The sequence below is a fragment of the Rhinolophus sinicus genome, chromosome 4 (assembly GCF_057876585.1).
Source record: "Rhinolophus sinicus isolate RSI-liver-muscle chromosome 4, RSI-T2T, whole genome shotgun sequence".
Lineage (NCBI taxonomy): Eukaryota > Metazoa > Chordata > Mammalia > Chiroptera > Rhinolophidae > Rhinolophus > Rhinolophus sinicus.
The window spans coordinates 4,875,469-4,894,085 of NC_142504.1; the positions used below are offsets into that span (position 1 = coordinate 4,875,469).

General features: G+C 43.2%; 1 protein-coding gene across 3 annotated transcripts; it reads right to left on the reverse strand.

Annotated features, from left to right (window-relative positions):
* Positions 1-6,503: 6,503 nt before the first annotated feature.
* Positions 6,504-16,346, reverse strand: LSMEM1 (leucine rich single-pass membrane protein 1). Of its 3 annotated transcripts, XR_012498934.2 has the most exons (5): positions 14,538-16,346; positions 11,506-11,637; positions 9,652-9,780; positions 6,884-7,114; positions 6,504-6,659 (listed from the first exon to the last, which is right to left on the reverse strand). XR_012498934.2 is itself a non-coding variant. In XM_019726349.3 (4 exons), exons 2-4 carry the CDS (start codon positions 11,630-11,632, stop codon positions 6,984-6,986), a joined length of 387 nt encoding a protein of 128 aa, XP_019581908.1. In that variant the 5' UTR covers positions 11,633-11,637; positions 14,538-16,345; the 3' UTR covers positions 6,504-6,983. The 3 variants fall into 3 exon arrangements, 2 of the variants coding, with proteins under 2 accessions (XP_019581908.1, XP_019581909.1); XM_019726349.3 differs by having other exon boundaries at positions 6,504-7,114; positions 14,538-16,345; XM_019726350.3 differs by lacking the exon at positions 14,538-16,346 and adding an exon at positions 11,725-13,908 and having other exon boundaries at positions 6,504-7,114.
* Between the last annotated feature and the right edge of the window lie 2,271 nt (positions 16,347-18,617).

Consider the following 18,617-nt stretch of genomic DNA (forward strand, 5'->3'; position numbering starts at 1 on the left):
CCAATGATTTAATGCATGTCTAGTCATTAAGGAGGGACGTCGATAAAAGCCCAAACCTACAGAATAATTTTATAAACGTTTATTTGAGCCGGTAACCGAGGACAGGCCTGGAAACAAGATCTCCAAAGACTGAGAAAATTCTCCGGAGAATAGCAGTTTTTCAGTTCTTTCCATACATTTAGAGTCAAAGGAGAAAGCGTAGGGAAGGTTACACGAAATCCGCTAGTGGTAGATTAAGGAGGCAGGAGACGGCAAAGCAAGGAATTGTGTAAAAAGCAAAATGGAGAGATACATAGTTTTACACTGGTGGGTGCAGGATTGTTGACATTTAATATTTACAGGACATAGAGATGGTATGCGAGCAAGGAGATAACAATGAGAAGTTTCGTGGTCATCATGCTCCACTGCCTGTGGTTATGCCTCTGATGGGTCTGGAAAAGAAAATGACTCTGACCTCTCCAAGGTGTGCTATCCTAGAAGCATGGACAGGGTTGACTTAAGGCAAAGCTAACCTTTTACTAAGGAAGCTACAGGCCTGGGGTGTGAGCATCCACCACAATCTGCCCAGTAGGAATTCATCACCAGATCACCCTGTGTGGTTACTTTCAGTTGCTGGGCTTGTCCGTCTGCTAGGTGGCCCCTCCATCATCCACCGTGCAAAGTTCAGTCTCTGGTAGGATGGTTGTTATTTGGTCCAAACCAGAGCTTTCTCTTTTATCAAAACAGCAACTGTTAGATTTCCATTTATGGTTTTCTTTCTCTGGAGTCAACTGTTGGGCTTCTCTGGCCCGATTTTCAAATTACCCGCTGGGGAAATATCCCCTTGGACCGTGACAGAGGTTTGACCTTTAAGAGCAACATTCTTTGTGAAAGTGTCAACAAGGTGACTTCCTTTTGCTTCCAGAGAGTCAAGTTTAAAATGCTCTGAGATCTTAGTAATAGTAAAAGCAGCAGGTAAAAGTACAGTGTCCAACAACTCCTGAACGTGGGGCTACTTTAAATTTTATTTCCACAGAAAGTAAAGATGCCTTGTTGTTTCCATAACATTCCAAAGTCATGACCTACTCCAAAGGCACCCATCACCTATCAGTATAAATGCTGGCAGTTTTGCCCTTGGCTAAACTACAAACCCAGGTGAGAGCATATGCGCACGTCAGCCTGGTGGACTGAAGGAGCCAAAGGTTAAAATGCTCCCTGGACAACTTCAAAAGGCCTTACAATTACATAACTAGCATAGTATGTGCCATTTTCATCTCTTAAATTGTGAACCATGAGAAATCAGCTTTACTTAAAGGGGTCTCCTGCAAACCACCCAGACAAGTCAGGAGGTGATGTCAGTCATGAGGGGCTTCATCGTCTCATCCGTCTTCATCCAGCACTAACTCAACATGAGTTGACATTGAAAGCAAAATAAGATCTTTGCACTTTTCTACATTTCTGTCTTTATTCCAGGTGGACTCTTGGTTTCAGTTCATTCCATCACTGGCCCCAGACAGGGCAGAAGAAAACAGCATCTGCCCATAGGAACACAGGAATAACACGTCCCGTAGTATGAGGTTATGCCTTGTCTGCTTGTCTGTTAGAACAGCCAGGTGCTTGCACAACTTTCTTGGTATTCGATTCATTCACTTTGGGATTCCTGCACTGTAAAATAGAGTGTCCTATTTCCTCAGATCATCGCCTACATTCACATTTCATATTCTAGAAATCATCTACCTCAAATTCCTACTCATATACGCATGCCCTACATCTTAAATGTATGTCTTCCCTTTTCCTCCAGCTTCCCCAGTCAATGAAAATTCTGGGTGCGTCCTGTCAACAGGCTCCTTCTCTGTTTTTTTAAAGGGAGCTTTAATCTTTCCTGGGTTATCTTGTCTTAATGAGGAGCTGAAGTCACAAATGTCCTCTTCTCTCTTCAACTCCCATCTTCTGAAGCTCATGTCATACCACACTCTACCACACTCTGAGTCACCAACACCACTGTCTACCCACATTCAGAATTTATGTCCTTGCTTCTAGAAAGTCTGAGTCCAAATTAATATTATCTCTCCCCTCTCTCCTTCTGCCATCAGCTTTGGTCATTAAATATCCATGGTGATGACTCCTGGCATTGTTTTAGCTCAATAGGTTTTTAGGATTTTTTTCCGGTAGAGATGTTCCCAGGAAGAGTTCCACAGAAGCATGGGGCGTAAAGCAGCTGAATCCTTGAGTAGTCATCTTTACAGTGTATATCCAGCTCATAATAAAACCCTTTCTCTGAGAACTACCCCTCAAAAGCCACATTTGTACAATATGGCCCACACCCCGATTCAGCCACAGGTGTATAGACCAGAATCAGTCAGTCACATGGTATAAGCTGGGCCACAGAGTCTCCTAGAAATTTGGAATGGGGTTCAAAGAGGGCTAGATTGTTTCTGAAACGAAGGACATATAAACTCAGAAGCTGTCAAGAAGTCATTCCACAGTAAAGCACAGGTTGGTCTGCAGACACAAAAGACCCACAGTTCCAGAGGACACCAGCTGAGGAAGTGCCTGAGTCTCGTCAATCTTCCTAATCCCTAGATCCTCTCACTTCCTTCTGGTAAAGGAGTTCCTTTAATGTTGCTTGTAGTGTGGATCTGTGAATGACGAGTTCTTGCAGCTTTTGTATGTCTGAAAAAAATCTATTGCCCCTTTGTTCTTAGAAGTTATTTTTGCTGGGTACAGAATTCTAGGTTAACAGGTTTTGTTTTTGTTCTAAATTTTGGTACCGTAAAGATGATGATGTTGCACTATCTTCTCACTTACATTGTTTCAAATGAGAAATCTACTGTCACCCTTATCTTTGTTCCTCCGTATTTAATGTCTTTTTTCTATGGTTGGTTTTAAGAGTTTTTCTTTATTGCTGATTTTGAGCAATTTGATTATAATATGCTTTCTTCATGTTTCTTGTGCTTGGGTTTCATTGAGATTCCTAGATTGGTAGATATTTAGTTTTCATCAAATTTGGAAAAAAATTTGGCCTTTATTCCTTCAAAAAATGTTTTCCACCTCTCCTTCGATGACTCCAGTTACGCAAATATTAGACTGCTGGAGTTGTCCTTTTAGTATTCTCTCTGGAGGTAGGATGACCAGCCTTCCCAGTTTTCTGGGGACAGAGCGCTTTCCCAGGACAGTTGGTTGTCTTCCTCCCTTGAACCTGCCCAGCTCTTATTCTCTGGGCCACAAAACTGAGCACCTAACTACGCCTATTTCTTATTTTGCCATTGTGTGGTAATCTTGTCTCCTCACTTAGGGGTAAGCTCCATGGGGGAAGATGTCTGCATGGTTAAAAGACACTGGTGCTTAATACACTTCTATTACTTCATGGGAAGGTACTGCCCAACAGGGGCCGGACAATAAGGTTACCTACCAGGTATAGACCTTCCTAAAAGTGGGATCAGGGCAGCCCCTTCCAGGAAATTCCCCCAAAATCCAAAACAACTATCAGCCCTTCACTAGAACCAGCAGAAAACTTGTCTTTGGCCTCAAACCCTGCTCTCACCTTCTTCCTGTGAATAATAAAAATAATAGCCACTCTCATTAATCAAGTGCTTATCAAGTGCTAAGCATCATTTTGTTCAGTCTTTACAGCAACCCTGTGAGGTAGGTATTATTCCCATTCTCTGGATGTGATGACCAAGGTTCAGAAAAGTTCCATAACTTAGCCAAGGCCACACAGCTTGTGAGCAGCCAGACCAGCTTCAAAGGTAGATCCTTCAACTCCAAAGCCCACTGGCTTCACCACTGTCTAGGTGACCTTCTAACCTGGTGGCCACTTTCCCCAGACGTAGCCCCCAGCTGTCCTATGTCTGATGCAACTGTTTGCTCTCCCTCCAGTATCACACACTGATTTTAACTCTTGTGTCTTTCTTCCTTTTAAATGGGCCTCCTTCCCCTTAAATAACCAACTGCCACCAGGTGTCCCTCCTCTCCTGTTTGTGAGCACCACATTGCTTTCATTGCAAAGCAGAGGCAATGCAGTCTGGAAACCCTTCCTAGCTTAATTCAATTGCACAAATTCACGTTACTGAGCAATACACCCTAAAGGTGCTCAGAGGAGAAAGTCATACAAAGGCTACACTACAAGGACACAATTACAAACATAATCTGAGAGAGTCAAATGAAGTGCTAGGCTCACGTTGATCAGGGAAACTAATATAAAAGATTCTTTTGTGACATCTATCTGCAAGTAAAATAGAAAGAACCTGGGTTTCTATCATCCATAGTAAATGAAGGTTTAAAAACAGGATCTAAATTAGACCTCAAAGGCTGCCTAATGTCTTCTCCCTTAGTGTTCTTTCTGAGTCTCTAAGGAACTGTTTTTGAGCCTCTAAATCAACTTAACAGTAATTCAGAAGTTGACGCCAACTCATCAATATTAAAGACATTTGCTAGGTTGAAGGTGGGGGGAGGTGTGGAGTAGAATTCTCATTTAGTCTGTTTATGGCCGTATTTTAAACCATTTTAGGGTATGTAAAATTAGACATTTTTAGAATTTGAGAAGACATAATTAAACTGTTAACTGTTGTTTCAATTGTTTGGCTCCCTCCATTTCTTCATCAGACGATAACTGCTCTGCAGCAGCAACACTCCACGTCCAGGAAGCATATTCCTGAGGGAATAAGCTTGTTATAATCCATTTCTTTGAGGATTCATGCATGAATTATGAATCACACTTCAAATTTAAAAGGGAACATGAGAGTCAGAGGAGGCCAAGAAACAAAGAAAAATTAGGATCATGACTTCCTCTTCCACAGGCCATTCATTCTTCATCTACCCGGCAGGACATGGAATGTCTCGTGTGGTCCTCCACCTGGGAAGACTTCAAACACTACACCCCCGCCCATGGGCATCTCGCTGCATGGCTGCTTTCTCTGCCCTTCACATCCTACGCCCCACGTTCCTGGCTTCAAAACAAATGTCTACAGAAAACTCTCTAGGTATTTTACTGGCAAAACCAACCTTGTGGGTAAACAGGAGAGAATGAAGAAGAAAAACAAAAGTAAAAGCTTCTTTGAATTTCTTTATGACCAATTGTGTGACTTCTTATAGGTCTGGTTTGATTTCTCTTTGGTGGAGAGGGAAGCTCAGGGGCAGCAGAAATTTAACGTTAAGGGGTAACATACTTTAATTGGAGTCATTCTTTTCAGCTGGGATAAAATTATTTTATACACCCTGAATCAGAGATCTTGTTTCTGTGAAAACGATCTTTCTGAGCAATAAAAATGGGTTGTAACACAATGGCTTGTGCAATAGTTTCCAAGACACCTCATTAGTCCAAATGACATGCACACCAAAATTCTTCCCTTTCCCACAGGCTGTTGTTGGGAAAAAAAAAAAAAAAGTCTACACACAGCCAGTCAATCCTTTAAAACAGGCTCAGGGGAAGGTGTTATCTGTGAACCCAAATGCCAGGAGCTCTCCAGGCTGTGTGTCCACGACTCCAACTACGTCACACAGGCAAAGGTAGGACAGTGCACATCCCAAAGGACGGATCTGAGAAGGTGCATGAAATGGTTACTTTATGCTGCAAAAGCCAAACATTTCTTGGGATAAAAATCATTTATTACTGAGCATGAGATACATCCACTGTGCAGGTAGAAAGATTTTTTTAAAAAGCAAAGAAGGGCAAAGAGGTTCTAGGAAAGAAATGGTTACTTTTTAAAAGAGTTGTTGCATCAGCTGCTCTGTGGTTTCTGACACGATGTCACAACCAATCCTCATAGTTATTTTGCCATTTCCCATCTACAGGTCAATAAAAATTTTCTGGTAAACACAATTTTTAGATTTTTAAAATATTCTGAATGTTATCTATCAATGTTAAGAAAATGAGTATGTAGTACAAATGTTTCTGAGCACAAAAATGGATAAGGAAAACCTCTTGTGTTTATTTTACTAAGTATTTCGTGTTATAAACTGTGTGTTTATGTATATGTATTTCATTGTAAGGTAACCCAAATGTTTTTGACCAACCCAAAATGACAAAACCATAATACATTCTTCAATAGACTTGCACAACACATTTATATTAAAGATTTTCTATGAGTCATACGCTTTTAAAGCTCATTCATATCACATCATAGCTTGTGGTATTATAAACTGTGTGCCTCACCTGTTGTGCAGGTTCCAAATATTCCAAATGCACAATGTCCTATTGTTGTTTAATAAAGACCACAAATCAATCAGATTTCTTGCAAATTAATCAGCGGGGTACTAAAGGATTTTGTTTTTTTTCATGAGTGAAAAAGCCGACAAAACTTCTATACTTGTGTAGAACGATACATCTCCTCTGCCCCCCACTTGGAAGCGTCTCTAGAATAGCGTAGTTCGCAGAAAGAGTTCACTAAACACGGGTTGAGTAAACCAGGCTCTCTCTTTTGACCTCTGCCACACCATATATCCATGACTAGTACTACCCAATACTAGAAGGCAACCAGCTCTAAAGCCCACCCATCCCGTCCCTGGTGAAATAAGAGTCCAAGTTTAATCACCTGAGCAAGATCTCTTTTATTGAAAAGACAGTCTATCATCCGGGTCCCCTGAACACAAATGCTGTCACTCAATGCATCGCATAGGCTTTTGCGGGAGTTTATAAAGGTGTGTGGGGCCAGGATCCTCACAGGCACAGCGAACTTGTTCTGGGGACACAGAACCTTTTGTAAGGGAAGCTATGTGTATAGAGCCAAATTCTGTGCTTACTGTTGGTTCTCCTGCATGCCAGCCACCTATCACCCATTAAAGCTGGAGGACCCGACCACAAACTGCGCCCTTTGGGCCACGATCCCCACACTCCTTGCCTTGGAGCTGCCCCCATCCCTGCAGCAGAGAGCTGGCCCCAGGGCGGGTTCACCGAGCACACAACCTGCTGCCTGCTGAAGTGCTGGCGCCAGTTCTCAGCCCAGCGGGCACCCAGCAAAGTAAGCAGCTCAGGGCTTGGCAGGTGCTCTGGGATGATCACGTCTCTAGTTCTGTGCCGAGTCCAGTTGGTTGAGTTGCTTTACGATCATGCTGTTGATTTTCTTAAGATCATCTATGTCCTTTCCCTCAGCTGTGAGTCTTCTTGACACATCGTCCATCTTGTTTTCGGTTTGAACTTCAAAATGGAAAACAGAGTGTGTTACATTGGTTTCCAGCACGTTCCACGGGGACTGTTGGCAAACCCCCTGCCTCAGTATCCCACATAGCCCAGAGGCCCAGGAGAGAGATTGCTGGAGACTGAAGTTAGCTATCAAGTGAATTATTTTTACAACCAGCCTGAATGACCTTTGGCAACTCCGCACAGATTCTGACTGAGAAAGACCAGAAAAACTGCCAGAGTATCTGATTCTCCCAAGGTAAGTGATTGCTACGTTGTCTCATGTTGAGACCCATTCTCAGAAAAGGTGTTTCGCTCCTAATTTGGGAAATGAGATTTTTCAGGGGGTTCCAGCCTGTTTGATATAGCTCTGCTCGTTCTGAATTGCCAGCCCATAATGCATGTGTAATAATTCCCCGCAGACCACCCTGAGAGCAGACAGACAAAATTTTCAAAACAAGCAGAATTCCTGGCAGTAGAGTAACCGGGGGAATGGAACACTCTGAGGTCTGTTTATCAGAGTTCAATTTCCCAAGAAATGCAGCACAACATCAGTACTTAATATTAGAGAATCTAATCATTTCAGGCAAGTTTTTTCCAAGGTACGTTTCAGAAACTAAAGATGTTGGTAACGTCATTGGGCTTAGCCAATAACTAACGTGGGAGGGTAAACTCGATGACAGAGCGTCACCTTCCGACCTTGGGACAAATTGTTGCCCAGAAGCTGCTTCTCCCCCATGTCTGAAAAATTATTTGGGATGAATTGTGGTCCAAGACATGAGGGAAGGGTTTTAACTGAGCTTTGCCGCACAGCAAGGCAGAGACGTCACTTGCTTCTGGGGAAAACGTGAAGCTGAAGTAAATCTGTAACATGTGACACTGCTCCCCACTTGGGAGCCTCCTACATGAATCAAACACAGAAGAAAATAACAGCCATGTTGGCCTAAGTCTGTTCCTGGGGGCACTGGTTCCAAATGAAATTCCGAAAGAGAAAAAGGCTTCCATGTGCAAACAAGTTGGGAATTTCCTGGAAATTCACAAGAGGAAACAACTTGAGCATTGCTCAACCCAGCAATTTGCAAACTTGTTTGACAATAGACTTTCTTTCTTTAAGGCAACATTTAATAATATCCCACGCACCTAGAACCGTATTCTCTGGATCACACTGCTTGGCCACTGGAAACTCCTACCAGGGCCATGCAGGCATCCGTAGTAATCTATTCTTGCTGTCCATCATTCCTCTTTAGGACAGAGATTGTGACAAAAATATAAGTCCCATAAGAATGTCATCAATATAAAATCATCTTATTTCTTTTGAGTACAAATGCCACAGTTATAAAGAACACAAGCTCTTACACAGAAAGCAAAAATTTTCCTTATTAAAGACGAGCACATTCACTGACAGATGCCTGTGCCAGCTCTGGCCGTAGATTTGGGTAAGGTTTATCTGAAGGCCACGGGGAGCCTTTATTATTACTTCAACAGAGCTGCAGTGTCTCTGGAGCCAGACAGGCCTGGGTTCGAATCCCAGTTCTGCCTCTGATTATTAGCTGGGTAAGTGTGGAGAGTTGAACTTTCTGTGCCATAATCTTTCATCAGTAAAACTGAAATAGTAGATGCTACCTTGAGGGGTAGGGTAAGGATTTAAGATAATGAATGTATGTGCCTGGCACAGAATAATTTTCCAATAAAAAGACATTCTTCTTTATTCAGGTCTTGTTTCTTAATATGACTTTGCCCTGAATAGAAAACACCAGGAGCAAATATAAAATAAATCCTATTTATACAAGAGGAATATAATAATGGGGCTAAAGTGCATGGTCTTTGATGTCAGGCAGGAGTGTCTGTGAGCCCCCGGTTGGCACTTATTAGCTGTGTGACCCTGGGCATGTTAATTAACCTTTCTGTGTTTCCATCTCAGCATCGGTAAAAACAATAATACCAGATCCTACACTATAGAGCAAATGAACACCAAGTGCTTAGCAGAGTGCGTGGGAAAGAGCGAGCACCCACCATAAAGCATCTTTTTGCTATCACTATCCTTCATCTTACTACTTAATCATCCCACAGGGTTGCTCCCATGTCGGTAGGCATACCTACAGTTTCCCAATAGTTCAGTCATTGTCCCAGATGGGTGTGGCAGGATGATATTGGGAGCATCAGTTTATGTTGGCATAACATGTCAGAAGAGCAATCCACATGAAGGAGTTGGAAACTGAACGTGACTATATGTTATACACCTGAATTAATGGAAAAATCTATGCATTGGATGAAGACAACATAGAATTCACTGCAAGACGCTGCCTACCCCTTGACCGCTAGGGACTCCATGTGGGACATTCAAGCGTTAGAGAACTGTTTACTGCACATGTTTGTGAGCTTCTGGCATTGTGGGCTCATGCAGTGGGCACAAAGTGACACTGTGTGCCTGCGTTCGCCCTGTCTCAGTGTCAGCACCGACTGCCAGAAAGCATTGACTTGTGACAGGAGCCAAACTGAACCACCAGCTGCGAAGTGAGTGCGTGAGGCGATGGAACCATGTCCGGGGTGCTTACCTATGAGGACTATCACGAAGGAAACCAGGACCAGACTGACAATGAGCACGACGATTAGCGCCATAAAAAGCAGACTGTAGCTTCCATGTCCCGAGCGCGTGTCAACAGCTGGGATTTTCTCCTCTAGGGCTAACGTAAAGCAAACAAGCACCAACAGTGACAAAGCTCCTCAGCCGACAGCTTCTCAGCAGAGCTGAACAGTCCCCGCGATCAGGGATGTGAGTAAGGGACATGCCCACTTCCCCTCTAGTCGTTCTGGAAAGGGACTTTCGTTAAAGGCATGGCTTTGGGCTGGGTGCCCTTTGTGAATGTTTTACCTTCTTCTATATTGGTATTCAAAGAACAAGCAGGGTCAAGCTTTCTCCTTATCCCTGTTTGGAAAGTTCTTTGAAGATCTGTTAATACTGAACTAGCAGACATTGGCAGGGGTGGGGGGAGGGGAGGAAGAATGGAGGAAATAAAGAAGTTAAGGGTTCAGAGTGATGGAGACTCTACGGTCCTTTCCCCAAAGTGACCCAGGAGTAAAAACAGCTGGCCGTGGGACACCGCTGCTGGGTGGAAGGCGGAATGCTCTGGGCTGTGTCCCAGGAAACTCCTTTCGCTATAGGAAAAATCAGTTCAGCCTATACCTATACAAACAAAAAAGTGGCCCGGATGTATTTTGGTTTCTTAAAGCTGTTTCCAGGATGGAAATGCTCTGGAAACAAGGTTCTTTTCAATGTTTTGCTGTTGAACTGAGAGGGCAGCCGTGCTTATAACACAACGTGGTTCTCCCAGACCATGAACTGGGCATTTGGTCATCGCTTTGTAAGACCAGCCTGATGACACCCACATTCAATCAAATCAGAAACATGGAAACTTGGGGTAGTTGAGAGACTTAAGTTATTTCCATATTCGCTCCTACTTTGCGTCAGTCCCACACACTGTGCTATTTGCTTATAGAGAAATGGGTGGCTTACGTCCCAGACAGCCTATGTCACCCCCTCAATAGCTTTTCCTTCCTGATGAAAGCAGCAACATAAGCTGGCACCCAGACACCTGCTCTAATTGAGACTGACTGCAATAAAGAAACAGGTGAAAATCCAAATACCTTCAAATAAAGAGAAAAGCAAGGTCAGAAGAAGAATAATAGATATAAAATTGGGACAGTAAGACTTTAGAGTGCACATGAAACAAATGCCACATTGGCAACGCCTGGGATTGAATGTCAGCTTTTAAGAAGGGACACAACTCATTTACAACATTTAGGGGACAAGACACACATTTAGTATTTAGCAGAAGTTTCGTTTTGCTCTCCCCCACCCCTTGTTTTTCTAGCCATTTAATTGGGGCAATTGTTATTTGTTAGTAGAAAACAAAGTTGGCTTTTTTGCCCAACAAAATTTAATGATTTTTTAAAAACTTGATCAATGTGTGAAACATTTATATTCCCAGCAACTCCCTATGAAGTGAGACCGCTCTAGGGACGTGGGCACCATCGGTGACTTGACTGTGGTCACTCGAAGGCAAACAGCTGCCCAGCGGGAAGAGCAAGACTCTGGGAGACCAGCTCTGCAGCCTCCTCTGCTTTCCAGGGAGAGAAACCCCACGGGGACTTCTCAGAACTTTTGAAGACAAGAGTTCAAATCTTACTTAGGAGCCCCAAATGCCCAGAGCCTGTGGGCATTTTGGTTCTCTATTCAGAGAACCAAAGCAGATTTTGGCGAATGAGCAATAGCATTTCCGGGGCCAAACTGTTATTACCCCCCCACACCCCTCTCCCAGCTCCCCGCACCCTCAGGAGCAGATTAGCATTCGCTAGTTGTAGGCGGCTTAGAAGCTGGGGGGCCACTGGGCCTTGGAGGGCACACGTACGGAACAGGCGCTGAGATCCGGCAGGACAGAGGTTCAGTCTGTGTAAGTCGTTTATGGAATCCACAGCGTAAAGCTGCCCGTCTCCGAGAATGCCCTGCGAGCCAGTGTCCTGGGAAGAACGATTCATTGTCCCTGGAAGAGTACACTGGTGTTAAACACGAGGCTGGCCTGGGGAGCGGGACTTCCCAAGAATCACCACCCGTGGGAAGCTGGACACACATACGGAACCAGCCACATAGACTGTTTCCAACCGAAGTCCTGTCCAGAAGAGAACATTTCCTTTCGGGGACAACTTTGTGCTTTCTGCTTTGCTTGCCAGGAAGCTCGGAGTCTAGTGTGTGGCCCAATTTTAAGAATTGTGCAATGCCTTATACCCTCCCTATCTGCATATGCTCTTTTCTCCTCCTCAGATTTCTCAATTCTGCCTACACTTTCCTGGGCCTCCTTTTTATTTTGTAATTGGTTTTTAAATATTTCTCTTTTGTTACAGTGTTGACATCCTGGTGAGATGTCTCAAGTGTTTTGTGCAAAAGACAGTATGACCAGATAGAAAGATGCCGTTAAGCCAGTCAGCCTGTGGCCATAAGGATGCTGAGAGAAGAAGAGAACATTGCTGCAAACCATTGTCACTGCATGAGGCTTCAATATGAAGCTGTCATTTGCATACTTCTTCAGTATGACATATGAGTCTCTACCTTCAAATGTGTCCTTCAGCCAGTAGATGCTGGCTGTCCTCAAGACAAGATCTGAACAAGCGTAGCTGCCACAAGGAGGAATCCTGAAGCTGTGTGAGGCGAGACTCCAGGACCTCTCAGGTGTCTGCCCTCTTGAGTTTCCTTAGATTGAGGTCACTTCCATACTAAATCATTTTTAAATTGAGGTTTACATACATTTAAAGTAATATTCTCTAATGACAGCACAACTTGAAGCAGCACCGGAAAGCCTGAATGGATTAAAAAGTTCTATTTTAAGATGTCTCTCCAGCATGACAGAGCACTTGTGGCCTTTTACTCACGTGAAAAGAAGGGTCCAGGAAGGCAAATGCCAGTTACCGTCAGAGCTTTCTCTTTTCATACAATGAGTCTAAGAGTGAGTAGGACGGGATGGTTTTAACCTGGAAAGAATTTTATACATGTTCCAGTCTGGCCCCCATCCTTTCCACAAATGAGGAAATTGACGCTCAGTATACGGTAAACGCCCAAGATTATACATTTATCTGGTAGCTGCAGTGCTGGACCAATTTTTTTTTTTCTCAATAAAAGTTACAAACTAAAACAGGGTGTTTCAGTTATCCTGAAATTTTAATTGACATGAACACAAAATTCCCTGAGTGTTTTAGGTAAGCTATGACTGAAGCACTTTAAATATTCTAAATATAATTCTAAATATAAATATACTTCATGGAGCATTCCTCAGGGAGTGACGTGAAGTGACAGAAAAAAAAGCAGCAGCATATAGACTAAAGGGGCCTTAGAGAGCAATCAAATCGTATCCTTTTACAGACAAAACCCAGTGTTGACTGATGGCAGGGTCACAGATTTCTAAACGATTTTTCTAGAAATGTCTTACACTTTATCACCTCCTCTTTATACTTTTCTATCCCAAATGCTAATATTTGATGAGGAATGAGGTTGGATGAGTCACCACAGTATCGTCGTTCCAAACACGGCTTCTATTTTAGGCTTGGTGACAGAGGCAAGGCTCATTTCTGGATGTGACTTAATATCCTCAGCCTTAGCTTCCCCTGTAGGAATGTAATTACTCTTGCTTAAAGCTCATGCTGAGGCTTAATCGATGTTTACAAAGTACAAGACTGGCTAGAAAATTATAACCACAAAACTGAGACATGCAGCTAATAAAAATCTCCAAATTATCGGCCTTGCTACCGATTCAAAGCAATACGAAATCCAAGAGCGCTAAGACAACTGAGAGTGAGCTGTGAAGTGTTCCGAAAGAAAATGTCACAAGGTAGAAAGATACTACCTCAGTGTATTTTTTAAATTAACTGCAACATGCAAATACAAAATTAAGAGCCAGCAGAGAAAACCAAGTTGGGGGTGTGTGGCCACCAAGTTCCTGCAAATGACGCTGAGTAAATGGATACAAGGTCACATGGCCCTACACCCAGGACCCACAGCTGTTTGACACCCAGTTGTTGCTATCTTTGGCCTCTCCATCTGAGGCCATCTGGGAACAACCAGCAGAGCCGGAGAAGCCAGAATGTTCTAAATTCTGCTCCGCACTCACTCAACCTTACTTCCTGACTCCGTGTGCAAATTTGCTCATTAAATAAGACCAAAGCAGTATCCTTTTTCATGGGATCCTTTCTAAAGCCATGAGCTGAAACGTAAGTAATTTCATCTTCCTCTGGCTTAGATCAATGCTACCGTGTTTCCCCGAAAATAAGACCTAACCGGAAAATAAGCCCTAGCATGATTTTTCAGGATCCTCGTAATAAAAAATAAGCCCTACCATATTCCCCCGAAAATAAGACCGGGTCTTATATTAATTTTTGCTCCAAAAGACGCATTAGGGCTTATTTTATATTAAGAGCGTCCTGAAAAATCATGCTACGGCTTATTTTCCGGGTAGGTCTTATTTTTGGGGAAACACGGTAACAGCTTATTCTTTTTGTCATTTAGGAATTCTTTGACTACCTACAGATAAATATTCTGACAAATAAAGACGGTTGTTGATGACAAATTGCTTTGCGCTTTTTTCCCCATAGGTCCTTGGTATCAAACCACAGGAATAACACACACGAGCTAGTATTGCTTGCCACAGTATTAGAATTGTTGTAATAGGGCTTAATGCAAAGCTAACAGGACGCTTTATTGAGTGGGTCATGGGGATTTGTTCTTTAATTCCGTTTCAGAGTCAGTGCCTCTTCACATTCAGGAAGTAATTTTTAAAATCAAGTCTAAATCATTTCTATCAAAAGTTAAAAGCACACAGCACATGCATCAAAAAACATGCCAGCCTCAAGAGTCATAAATCAGTCTCAGTAGAGTAATAGCATGCAAATTACTTACAAAAATGTGAGCTTTGACTGCTAGGTTACCAGAAAACAAAAACCAAACCAAAAAAAAAAAACAAAAAAAAACACACTGATTATTCAGAAGCAACTACAATAAAACTGTCTACTAATTCTGCGGTTCTTTCTTTGCCTTCCTTCAGCGCTCGGCTTCTCCTGCAAGGTCCACACACCCCAGCATGAAATGGTGGGTCTGTATTTAGTGTTCATTTAGCCAAGCCGTGTAAGATTCCAAATACTGACTTTTTCTCATAATGTCTAAGATTTCTAGCAAATATATTATTGAAACTACACTTTAAAAAGAAAAAAAAAGCACCACTCCAGGTACAGCTGGTAACTGACGAGATTCTTACTGAAGTTACTTCCTTCCCTGGGCGATGCGGCTGGGTGATGTGGGAGCTGGCACACTTCCAGCATGTCTGCCACGGAATGCCCCGCATATAAATACCCGGTAGCAGGCTGGAGCTGCCACCCAGCTGAAGCTGGCAACTAGCTTGCACAGGACTCCAGACCAACCAGCAGACTACAGTGAACGGGGACAGAATAAGGTCGTCGCATTCTATCTAGGATGATGGCAGGTCAGAGGACCCCGAAGGCTTCCAGGAGCTGCAAAAAGATGAGTGGGAGGCTGTATGGCTACAGACCCACGGCAGCACTTTGTCTCAACTTCCTTGCCTTTCCAAAGGCTTTGTTCTGAGTTTTCATGCATTCTCCCTTCTCAGGAAGGTCAGCCTTTCTCTTCTGTGGGTCCCTCATACATATGCCAAGCAGCTTGTGCCCTCTGGTGTGAGTTCAAGAAACTACAGTGAGAAGAACAGCCATCCCACACACCCTGGTCCCAGACCACAGGACGACCTACCCGCCCCGCCAGAGGCCTAACGGGTGGGTTGTGACCTGATATGTAGTCCTTTCCTCATCCTACCTCCCCCTGCAGTGACAAGACAGACATCGGTCATCCCTGAAACGTATTTCAGGTCAATTGAAAAACGTGTGCTCCCCAAAACTCCCTTACATCTATATTTAGTTTGGACCTCACTCTCCCTTGGGGGAAAATGGATGTCATTTTCTTAAGCTGCCTCTATACTAGAGGACCAATTCAATGAAGACCATGCAACTAGTAAGTGTCTTCTCAAAAGCACATTATACACGACAAAGCTATGCCAAATTTCTTGAAAAACAAAAATGTTAGCTATTAATCATGCTGTTTTAAAAATTATCTCCAAACCTCCTGAACTGTCTTAAACAATCTATCTTTTGAAGAAATAATAGTCTCAGCCAGAAACAGCCAGAAATAACTGGCTAAATAATTTTAAGCACTTACTGTTTTGCTCTTTCCTATGAACTGGGAACCCCGTGAAGTATTTACTCCCTCCTCAGGGATGGAGAATGGAGACACACAGTTCCTCACACGCAAGTCTGAATTCAACCACCTTTTACACCAGTGAGGGGGCTGAGATTTTTATGGCCAGTTGGATGTCTGGAGAACCAATTAAGAGCAAAGCATGACAACCTACCTGGTTTTACCTATTATGTACCTGAAAGGCCACATCAAGAAGTGTTATTTTGGGTCGCGAGAAGAGGTAGTCTTACATGAACTGTTTTAATCTGGGCACATTTTCACATATTTCTTGCCTTTTCTTTCAAATATTGTATCTCACTGTATCTAGATTCAACTCTCAGAAAATTCTGTAAATGGCATCAGACTCGTCACAGATACGAATTGTCCCAAAATTAATGCTTCAGCCTCAAAATAAAGAGTATAGTAAGCAGGGACCATTTTAAATTCCTTTAAAACAGCACGATGCAAGGAATGAACTGGTCTACGATACACCGTTTTACTACTTTCAAGAAAACGCCAGCATTCTGAGCCACGGAAACCCCAGGAACCCTAACAACTACCTGTCTAGAAACCTAATATGCACGTTAACACTCCTTCACCTTTTCTTCCTCAAACCCCAGTACGAAGGCAGAATAGAAATGAAGATGACACAACTACAAGAATGAAAACTGGAGGAAACAATACTGAAGAGCACTGCAAACCACACAGGGACTAAGGAAAGGAGACGGTGGTTGGGACCCACCTGTCTTAGCAGACTTGGTGGTCAGTGAGTGAGGTGACTGACCCTGCAGAATTCAGGCACGAGTTGGGAGGCAGCAGTGAATGGAGCTACATACAGGCAGGTGATTTCGGGTTAGCCCCAAATAAAATGCAATAGAAAGGGTGAAAAATCATGTTAGGGAAATCTCCAAGAAAGAAAACGGAAGAAATAAGGCCAGAGGCTCCATCCAGCAGCTCTAGCAACTCATGGGAGTTTCCAGAATGAAAAGTGTTGTAGGAGAGGGTGTGTCCAGGACCAAGAACTGAAAGAGCTTTCCAGCTGCCAGAGCCCACCAAAGCACAGCATTACGTCATTTTAGAACAACTCTTAAGAGCAAAACAAACCAAAGAAACAAATCAGAAATAGAATTGCACCAGATATTATAACACTTGATAGGCAGTAGAGCAAGGTCTTCAAAATTCTGGATTTTCTCCCTAGAATTTTATATCCCAACCCAAACTGTCTTTCAAACATGTACCGTTTCCCCAAAAATAAGACCTAGCCGGACAATCAGCTCTAATGTATCTTTTGGAGCAAAAATTAATGTAAGACCCGGTCTTATTTTACTATAAGACCTGATATAACACAGGGTCTTTATAATAAATATAATAGTATCTGGGTCTTCTATTAATTTTTGCTCCAGAAGACGCATGAGCTGATTGTCCGTCCAGCTAGGTCTTATTTTCGGGCAAACACAGTCGTCTCAAAATACCTGACCTCCCCATGCACCATTTCCAGAAGTTGTTGAAGGAAGTCCCACTTGAACAAGAAAGGAATCTAACACTGAAGCCATGGGGGCCAGGAAGTGTGGAATCCAACCCAAAAGGAAAACCAATGCAGGGACGATGAAGTCGGGAAACAGCTGTACATACTCAGATGAGGGCCATCAGTCTACACTGCAACGGGCCTTCTGCTGGGCTTTGCCCATGTGGAAAAGACTAGCACTCCATACATGTTTGGGACTCTCCAGGAAGGATCAGTGATGTTAGCATAAAACAAAGAAGCTGACTCCCTGCTGACTGTGGTGTGAATATGGAAATGTAAGCACAGTAAACTCTAGTTCAGGAATGAACACAGAAACATGGTCACTACAACGCAAGTGACAATGCAGATTTAACAACCAAAAAGAAAAAGAAAAATGGGAAGATGAAGTAAAAAGGCAAACACCTTCAGCTATTGAATAGGCAGTTATCAGATCGGAAAAAATAAACTAAGCAGCAGCTGTTGGAGCCTATTACTTGGAAACCAGAAACCAGGTGCTTGGGAAACACTAAGGCTGAATGGCGGTCTGGGATGAGAAGGAGGAACGGGAAAGGATGGAGCAGGGAGCTGGTGTTTTTCAGCCTGGAAGTACCATGAATCTATGTATATGTTAGGGATAAACTGTAATAAAAAGTCATTTTTATTCAACAAGATGCATACATGAAATGGAAAATTTAGAGGAAAACACTGCTTGCTCTTTCCATGGTTCTAACCTACTGGGAACCCACCATGCAAACCCCAGCCCTAGATTTCATGTTTTTCCTTGCACTGCACCCGAGGGTGAGACTCACACCCCACTAGGAACAGCAACTCCACGGGCCAATCATGTCCAGCAAGAGGCACATCAGACCGCTCAGCTGCGGGAGGGACGCTGCCTCGGGTGACTCCGGTTCTTCTCTAGTGTGCCGTCCTTTCATCCCTCACGCCTCACCACCGTTTCCTGCACTGATATCAAAGCAAGCGTATGAACTCTATACTGCAGACGTTGCTTGTGCAATGTCATTTTAATATAAAGCTTAATAAATTCTTAATGCAGTCACAATGCCTGCAACTTGTCATAGAGTGAAAACTAACTCATAGTGACAACTAAGCAGCAATAGTCTTAAGTCAGTAACCAGAACCCCAATGATTCGCTGCTGTATTTTTTCATGTTTTCGGGTTTCCAAACATACAAAGTAAGTTTCGTCTCCCGCCTTCCCCATCCCTCCCCAGCTTGG